This window comes from Pantherophis guttatus, chromosome 2, assembly GCF_059756535.1.
Source record: "Pantherophis guttatus breed Tessera chromosome 2, ASM5975653v1, whole genome shotgun sequence".
Lineage (NCBI taxonomy): Eukaryota > Metazoa > Chordata > Lepidosauria > Squamata > Colubridae > Pantherophis > Pantherophis guttatus.
In genome coordinates this window covers 36,727,003-36,736,848 of record NC_142064.1, presented here as the reverse complement: position 1 = coordinate 36,736,848, position 9,846 = coordinate 36,727,003, and the positions used below count along the sequence as shown (strand labels likewise).

The 9,846-nt window shown below is 38.0% G+C and overlaps 1 protein-coding gene across 1 annotated transcript in view; it reads right to left on the bottom strand.

Annotated features, from left to right (window-relative positions):
• ZNF366 (zinc finger protein 366) overlaps nucleotides 1–9,846 on the bottom strand; it is a 36,500-nt gene that overhangs the window by 9,180 nt on the left and 17,474 nt on the right. The window contains exons 6-7 of the mRNA XM_087885830.1: nucleotides 9,113–9,304; nucleotides 899–1,073 (exon numbers count right to left, since the gene is read on the bottom strand). Coding sequence (XP_087741956.1) covers nucleotides 899–1,073; nucleotides 9,113–9,304 — 367 coding nt within the window. The remainder of the gene's footprint in view (nucleotides 1–898; nucleotides 1,074–9,112; nucleotides 9,305–9,846) is intronic.

Below are 9,846 nucleotides of genomic sequence, written 5' to 3'. Positions count from 1 at the left end.
TGGCAACTGGCTCATATTTATGACAGTTGCAGTGTCCCAGGTCATGTGCTCACCTTTTGTGACCTTCTGACAAGCAAAGTCAATGGGAGAGCCAGACTCACTTTACAAACGTGTTATTAACTTATCAACTGCAGTGATTCACTTGGCAACTGTGGATTATTATTTTTTCTCATTAGAACTAATGTCTTTGCAGCTCCAATAACCATGGATGTGAGGCATTTGTTGTATGCACTGATTTCCAACAATGCTGAAAATCACCTGGGCATCTGAAAATTCAGAGCAAGTCATATTTAGGTCATTAACTGCTTTCAGTTCAGATATAATACTATACTAGATCTTAGCCAAAAGGCCAAGACATTATACTCATCTTTCATCTGTTCAACAGGTTACAATTGCTGGATTCAACCCGCTGCACTAAGCCTTACTGAATTTCGTTGGTTTTGTTTTAGCACAATGTGTGAATCAAGCCATTTCATTATAATTTGTAAATCATGGTTTATGACTTGGTGTAGTATGTGAAATCAGTCGATTTAACAAATGTGGTTAAGCTAACAATGGCTAATTTGTTAGTTTACCCAGTCAGTAGGATTTACCTTCCCACTTTGGACTTTGCTACCCCATAGAGCAGGGGTGTCATCCAGGCCAGATGCATCACGTGCTGGCCACACCCATTCCCATTTTAGCGAAGGGGGGAAGTCGCAATATGTCACATGACGACAATGTGACGATGTGAGTTTGACACCCACCATAGAGCCTCTTCTTATTTGGCAAAATCTGGTTCAACTAAAAACATGATTCTAATTGTGCTACACAAAACAAATTCAGCAACTTCTAGATGCAAAACAATGTCATTATATTATGAGATGTAATGTAAATAAGCCTAGTTACCAGTTTTTACCTTGAGAACGAAATCCTCTTTCCATGACTCCATGTTTGACTTTCATATGTCTGGTGAGGTTCCCCTTCAAGGTGAATTTGCTGGGACAGTAGAGGCATTTGAATGGTTTGCTGTCAGAATGCAAGTGCATGTGGCCCATTAAATTATGCATTCGATTAAATTCTTTTCCACACAGCTGTCAAAAGACCAATGAGAATCAAAGTGAGGCATCTTTTTTTCAAAGAGATTTTGTTTTGTTTTTTCAGATCTAGCCTGTTTACATCAAGTCAACTTCTCTACAGTTCTTTAGTTTCCCTTTCTGAATCATAAACCTACAACATTTCTTCTATTGCCTCCTTTTAAACTCAATCAAAAAATGAACAACTCTCTAAATTGTCAGATTAGGCTTTTCTAGTTCTGGAAATAAAATGAATTATTCAAAAATTATGTCCTTGAATTGGTGCCTGAGAGACTTGACAGAAATTATCCCAATATATATATATATATATATATATATATTTGCAATGTGTCAGAAAGGACACATTGAAGTCTGAGATATGAATCTAAGTGTTGACTATAGGATATAGATCCAAAATTTTTTGGGGGGGGAATCACTTAATTTCATTCTAAAATGAATGAAACTCAACCATCACAAATAGATAGGACTTCAAGGAAAAGGAATGTCTTTATAACTAAATTGTATATGCTTCTCTTTCATTCATTCAAATTTAATATTGTACTCGCTAAAATGGATAGAATAGGAGGCTTTGAAATTACTGAATGTTCTTTGAGCTGGAAACAAAATTATAGCCTAAAAATATAAGTATAGCAGGTAAGTATTTATATCAGAGGCTGGCTGTGGTAAATATAAGGACAAACTCAATTTATTGCAGAGTAGTTTCTGAATTGTCTTAGGCCTATTTGAGAAATTGTACAAGCTTATTCAGAAACTCAGATTGCTCTCATTCAAAAACAACTTTCTTGGAAGTTGTTCTTTCAAGGTTGAATGGACTGTCACTTCTAACCAGCCCAGTTGCCATTCCCTGGTGTGATGGGAATGCAATGTATCTGAATGTGTCAGATTGGGGGCTAACCATTCTAAGAGATGGTGTGTGTTTACAATTGGGATTCCTATTGTTTAAGGGAAAATGCATGGAATGCTACAGGAAAACTAAACAGATGAAGAGGAAGTTCTGTATTTCCTCTTCAAGCATGTTTCTGTTTCTTATTTAATCTTTGATTTGCTCGCGTTTCTTTCCAGCTAATATTTAATGGACTCTTTGTTCTCTCTAACAAACGTTTGGATTTACTGGGAAGGGAGAAAGGGAAGGGAGAAAAACTATTTTCATATTAAGCAGTCTAGCTCAGTGAGGAAAGTTGGCCACTGAAACTCATTTTGGCTTTTTCTGTTGGAATATTCTGAGAGTAGTTCACACAAAAGCTGTATACTTCATATGAATTGATTGCTTGTTAACTTTTGAGACATTTTAAATAGAAAACCACACTAAACTTGCTGGCATGACAGAGCAATTCTGTCATTTTAAAGGCTTGTTTTATTCCATCCCAAACAGGGGTGAAATGCTCCCAGTTCAGACCGGATCGCTCGATCCGGTAGCGATGGCGGCGGGTGGTTCGGAGAACCGGTAGCAAAAATCCCTCCCCACCCCCATGCTCAGCTGAGCTGAAGAGGTTGTAGAAAAAATGGTTTTAAAAGTGAAAAAAAAAGAAGTTGGCCATGCCCACTCAGTCATATTACCCCCACCCCACCAAGCCACACCCACAGAACCGATAATAACAAATTTTACATTTCACCACTGATCCCAAATATATGTTGACTGTTCCACTAGGCAAATTTATAGAAGATAAATTGATCAGCAGACATTTGTCAGTATAACAGTAGTGGGTTTTTTTGTTTGTTTGTTAATAATTAACAAATATGCACCGTTAATAAGATAATGGACGTGTGACCAAGGTCACTTTTTCTTTTTATGTATTGTCGTTAGTATTATATATGTATGTAATGTATATATATGTATACATTATATATATATAGGTATATATGTATCCTGTATATACATAGTATAGTATTTTAATTTTATATGTTTAATAAAGTTTTGTTTTTAAAATATAACAGTAGTATTTTAATTCTTTTTAGAACAATTCAAAGTCAACTATCATATTGGTACACATTTTGTAAAATGAAACAATGCACAACTAGATAATTTTATGCATCCTAAATATGATAGCAGTGTTCCAATATCTCAGGGGCTGCCACAAAGAAGAGGGAGCCAAGCTATTCTCCAAAGCACCTGAGGGTAGAACAAGAAGCAATGGGTGGAAACTAATCAAGGAGAGAAGCAACCTAGAACTAAGGAGAAATTTCCTGACAGTTAGAACAATTAATCAGTGGAACAACTTGCCTCCAGAAGTTGTGAATGCTCCAACTCTGGAGGTTTTTAAGAAGATGTTGGATAACCATTTGTCTGAAGTGGTGTAAGGTTTCCTGCCTAAGCAGGGGGTTGGACAAGAAGACCTCCAAGGTCCCTTCCAACTCTGTTTATTCTGTTCTATTCCATTCCATTCCATTCCATTCTATTCTATTCTATTCTATTCTATTCTATTCTATTCTATTCTATTCTATCTGTTCTATTCTATTCTATTCTATTCTATTCTATTCTATTCTATTCTATTCTATTTTCTATTCCTTATAGACAACTCTATAGGACCGATTCCACTCTAATCGGTCCTATTGCTATGAAATGTTGTTTAAAATGGAGGAAAGGGAAAAATGCTGTGCCAAGCAACATCAATCATGGTATAACTTGATCTATCTTTGTGAACATTGGCATCATTTTCTGCTGCTTTGCTGATTATTTACCATTCTCTTAAAGGTCATTTGGGGCCCTTCTTAAATGCTAAACCATGAGGTTTTCACTTTGCTTCACCATTGAAACTAGCCCAGGCACATTTTGGACAAATTAGTAGCTTATGGTGAAACACCATGGTTATTGTAAAAGTTGTCCCAAGTTGTTCAGTACATTTTGAGGGACATTGCTGAATATAATTCAGCATTCTATTTTAGAAAATATTACTCTAGCAATTATAAAATAAAGACTCGTTCTAGCATCAGTCTGAACAGGTTGGAACTATAATCCTTTTGCAAACAGCAAACAAAGAATCTCAAATGTTTGACAACAGTTGAGTCAACAGCAAAGGACAGGTGTGTGGGGGGGATGCGCGTGTGTGTATGTGTGTATTGATATGGATGTGGGACAGTTGTTTCAGTACATTCATGCATTAACTACATGGGTGCACTTGGAAATAAAATTTGTGTAATTATTTGTAAGCTAAACATTGCAATCTCTGGCTGGATTAGTATAAGATACTGCAGATAGCACTGCTCGTTGGAGAGGGAAAAAATCCCAGTAATGAGGAAATATTAGCGACAGAGTCTTTCTTCTGCCCTCAGGCCACATCTGGTCTTTGTGATCAGCTCTGTAGGAAAGCAGTCTGTTTTGTTTTGCTCTGAGAAACAAGTCCAAGAAAGCCTAAGCCTGCAGAGAGGTAGAAAGGCCACTGCTGTGCTCTCTTACCCTTGTTTTCTTTCTTCTTTTTTAAAAGACAGTTTAATAAGAAGGGTGTTCCTTTCCTGAAAGTAAGAGAGAGAGGGAGAGGGAGAAAGACTGCAAAGTGTCCAAAAGGGCCGTGAGAAAACAGGAAGCTCCGAAAAGTACAAGAGAAAGCAAGATGAAATCTATTTGCAGGCCATTCCCTAGGGACATGCAAGCCATTGTTAAGCAAGCAGCTCATACAGCGATATCCTTCCTTCTGTTCAGGAGGAGCATGGTGCCAAAAAGCGGCTATCTGGTCACTGCCTGAACTTGCTGAAGGCCAGCCAAACAGCACCAATTCTCCAGGGTTCTCCTGAACTTGCAAGCAGGCTGATCCCCTTCTCCAACAGCCTCTGCCTGTTGAAACCCTTCAGGAACAAAACTGTCAGGGTTTAAAATCAGTCCATTGGATTTCCTTCCCTCTATCGACTATCTTAGTTTCTCTCCATCTGACCATTCAGTGCAACAAAGATCAGATGGCTGATTCTATGCTTTTTTTCCCTCCTGCAAAAAAGTAAAGGTCCAGTTGTGTTTGACTCTAGGGGGCGGTCCTCATCTCCATTTTTTAGCTGAGGGAGCCAGGGTTGTCCAAAGACACTTCCATGGTCACGTGACTAGCATGACTATATGTCAAGATGCACGGAACGCTGTTACCCTCTCACCAAAGTGGTACCTACTTGCATATGCATATGCTTTCAAACTACTAGGTGGGCAGGAGCTGGTGCATAATGGGAGCTCACCCTGTCGCTCAGTGCTCAAACCTGGACTGTCAACTTTCCGGTCAACAAACCCAGTATCTTAACTACTGAGTCATTGCGCATCGCCCTCTTCCCTCCTGCACAGATATCTTTAGCCAATGCATGATCCACAAGGATATAAGTACCTTGCATAAGAAGTAATAAAAAGAATATTGTTTTTAAAGTGATAGAATTATACTTTTAAAAACATTAGTCCAAATCCAGGATTGAGGATGTTCTAGATAAGAATCGATATGATATGATAAGTGTAATTCATTCTATTGCCTGAATTCCCTATGTAAAACTTAAAAGAGTTTTTTTTTTAAAAAAAATTGATTTATATGCCGCCCTTCTCCGGAGACTCAGGGCGGCTTACAATGCGTTAAGCAATAGCCTTCATACTTTTGTATATTTATACAAAGTCAGCTTATTGTCCCCACAAACTGGGTCCTCAATTTACCTACCTTAGAAAGGATGGAAGGCTGAGTCAACCTTGAGCCTGGGGAGATTCGAATTTACAGTAATTGCAGACAGCTGGTGTTAATCACAATGCTATCAGTCTGCTGAGCCACCAGGCCAGAGTGATTTGTTTTGACAGGACTATAAGTAATGGGTGTCTTTAGAGCACCAGTATGGATGAGGGGCAAATGATGCATTCATGATGATAATCATATCAATGACACAAATATATAATTGCAGTATTTGCACAATTAAATTGTCACATATCTTTCATTTTTGGGTGAGCCCACTTTGCTAACAAAACAGCCCACTATTTTGAATTAGTAAATATACCTGTCAAAGCTACCACGCTAGAAAACTCCACTAAAGTTTGCTTTGTTCTGCTTTGCTCTGCTTCACTTCACTTCTGGGGCCTCCCAAAGCAAGTCCAGTTTAAAAAGGCTCATCCAGAAAGCATTTTCAGGACCTCCAGGAACAAACCAGAGGCCTCCCGTCAACAGACGAGACTGGGGAGAAGACAGAAATGAAGCAACAAGATGATTGTTGGCATTGAAATAGTGTTGTCTCTGGAGCCAAAGATGGCTTCATATGACAAAGTATGGCTTGCTCACAAAAGCCTAATGAGAATTCCATTCCTGCAATGTATTTCCCCTTTTCCTGAGGGAGAGAAATGATGAAAGTGAGTCACCAATGCCCTAGTTCATATTTACTTCTTCTTGCAGCCATGTGCTCATCCTGGGCACATGGCCACAAGGGCAAGAAAAGGTAAAGCAATTCTAACCTGAACTCAGTTAAGGTAAAAGGAAATTTTGTCTCGTTCAATAAATAGGGGATTCGGGGGCACTGGAGGACTTTAGAAACAGCTGCCATCCAAGAGGGTGCTGATGATGAAAGATGAAGACAGAGATAGTACCCACTGACTGTATTCTTCTGCAGCTTGCCAGAAGGTTCAGCTATTTCCTTGAAAAGTTAATGGCATTTTCAGTAGAGTCATTTTGACACGGTTATGCGAGTTATGCTGGAATTCAATTAATATTATCCTACTTAAAATGTGACATTGTGTCCTCTGGTGTTTCTAATATATCTTCTGTCTTTAGGTATAGGCATAATTGATATTTTGTATTGATAAAAAAGGCAACACGCACAGACTGATTCATGTGTTTAGCCACTATATCAAATTGTTAAATATCCTTGACCTCCCTTTGGAATGAAATGTACAATACAAATGTCAGATATATTTATCATCAGCAGACTAGCAATTACACTAAGTGCTACAAAATGCAATCTCAAGATGAAGAATAAAACCAAATTCGAAGACAAAGTCTACATTCCAGTTTTAATGCTTCTTCATTTCAGTCCGTGTTCTCCTATTTGATATCTGATAAATATATTGTAACTGTAGCTCCCAGAATACCTAGCAAGCATGGCCTTAACGCTTAGAATTCTGGGAACAGCAAACCCAACACTGCACAAGAGTGGATAAAGCTGATTTAGTACAGCAACTGAAGAGTCAAAGAATGACACAATGAAATTTTGGCACTATTTTGTCAGTCCAAGTATCCCATGCCCAGAAAAGGGGGGAAATGAACAATTATCAGGGGTTTCCAACTTTGGCAACTTTTAAGACTTGTGGACTTCAACTCCCAGAGTTCCTCAGCCAGCTTTGTTGAAGTCCACAAGTCTTAAAGTTGCCAAGGTTGGAGACCCCTGAACTACATAACAGATTAACGTATCTATTAATCATGCTAAGTAGCATATAATCTTTCTCTTTGCCTATGTATTCCAGAAATGAATATCATTTGGAAATCCAAATTAATAGTATAACCATTTTATAGGCCCATGTCTATGTAGGTTTCATTTCTTGTATTGTAGATTTGAATGTCAGGCCACAGTCCAGATAGGAGTGGGGCTTTACCTGGCAAATTATGCATGGCAGCTGTTTGCAACTTCATCAAATGCCCCAAAGAAACCACTGCTTGTTCTATTGAGCCTTAGTTGTGGATTGGCACTGAATGACAACAATCATAACAAGTAGATCACCCTGGTCTGGTATAAGTACTTATTTTGTTATTAGTAAAATAGTAGTTCTGCTTCTGCTCCCAACCTCTTGATGTGAGAAATTGCTCAGATTTGTTTCTTTTAAATACTACCTTAAAGATCACTCATACCAGGTGATATTGAAGAAAGTTCATAAATATGTTAGCTTAAGATCCATTGATGTCTCTTTTGAAGAAAACTCCCATGCTGGATGGGGAATTCTGGAAGTTGAAGTCTTATAGTTGCTAAAGTTGAGAAGCATTGCACTGATTTTCTCCTGCTTCTGTTGCTTTATAGATCTCTATCCTGTCACACAATGTTAACAGCAAACCAGCAATGATTTGCTACCTACCGTAGTTCTATTTCCACGGTGCTGGGGGGGGGGAGGAAGCTTTTTTATGTCATCTACAGATGAATCTAATTCTGTTTTAGTAAATCCATTTTGGGAAAAGATTTCAAATGCAGTGTATCGCTAAATGTCTATGGAGATTCTCAGTCATCCAGGTCAGGGTTGCCCCAAAGGTGCTTTTTCAAGCGGCAACTGGACTTTCTGGTTTTTCTTTGAAACGTCTTCAAAAAAAACCCCAGAAAGTTCAGTTGCCACTTGAAAAAGCACCTTTGGGATTTCAAATGCAGCTTTTATGACTTGATCCATAACCAGGACTTTCTTGGACAAAGCATTTTTCAGGGCTTGCTAGAATAATATCACTGTAATATACCAAATGCATATTTGTTTTCATTTTTGTGAAAAAGAGGGAGGGGCTGTTTGTTGATTGGCGTGCTGGAAGTGGTTGGGAAGGGAGGATGCTCGGGCATGGACAAAAAGTGAACAATGACTGTCTAGCTTTTTTAGCTTTCTCTGAACAATGGTTGGTTGAAAGTACAGTGGTTCCTGTAAACTCCACATTCATACTAAAGTGGAGGACTTATTGGTTAGATTTAACGCATCTTGGGAATTATTGGAAACAAATGCTGTTGTGATACTGCTCAACAAAGTATTTGCACTCTAATTTTCTTAAACATGAATTTATTTCCTTTCTTTTAAAAGTAAAGAAGGGTCAAACTTACCAGCAAGCATAGGAAAGCAGATATGGAGCATCATGAAAATGAATCATACTGGTTTGTATGATGATGTATGAAAAGAGCTATTTTGAGGTCTTATTAAATAATCCATGTGCTCTGAATTCAATAATATCGATATTTACATATATCTATTAGTGCCAATGTCAGCTAGCCACAGACATAATACTATTTATGACAAATTGTCTTTGTTGTTTATCGTGCAACTTATAATGAATGTCTCAGCTCCTTCTCCACCAGTGACTTAAAAAAAAATAGTCTGATAATGTTTATGTTCATTTGACTATGTACCTAGGGTAAGAAATACTCACCTTACATTTGAAAGGTTTGACATCTGAATGGACAATCATATGGGCTTTGAGAGTTTGTTTCTGCACAAAACTTTTAAAGCAGAGGTGGCATTGGTAGGCTCTGATATTGGTGTGAATTAAGACATGTCTTTTCATATTGGCAAGTAGCGTAAACTCCCGGCCACAGATTCCACACTTGTGCTCTTTCACACCCTTGAAAAACATAAGAATGAAGTAAGTGATGATTCCTAACCCCCTTTTTTCTTTTTTCTATTTTAAATTTGATCTTGGTTTTTATTGAGGTTGCTTTTTATTTCAGTTCTGTGATCATGATTGTCCTTTAGTTTGCAATAATAATACCTTGTGGGGGACAACGGCTAAGAAATATGTCTACTCCAGCCAATGATGTGCTAATTTCAACTTTTTAATAACTCACTTCGTTACATATATCAAGATGTTGCTTCTTTTGCATGACTTCTTATTAACATGTTTCTAGTTCTGGTGGTAGTATTTGGTGTCCTGTGTACCCTGAAGCATTGTTTAGGAAATGCATCCAAAGGGCTGCCCAGTCTTAATTTGAAATCAAGACTTTAATGATTTTTATATATCCGTGGAACAGCTTTTCTAAACTTGGTACCTTTAAGAAATTTAAACCACATAAACCTGTACATGTAAAGCAACTATGCCTGATTGGCTAGGGATGTTGGGAGTTGTAATTCAACTATGGAGGGCAGATCAGGAAAGACTGCTATCTA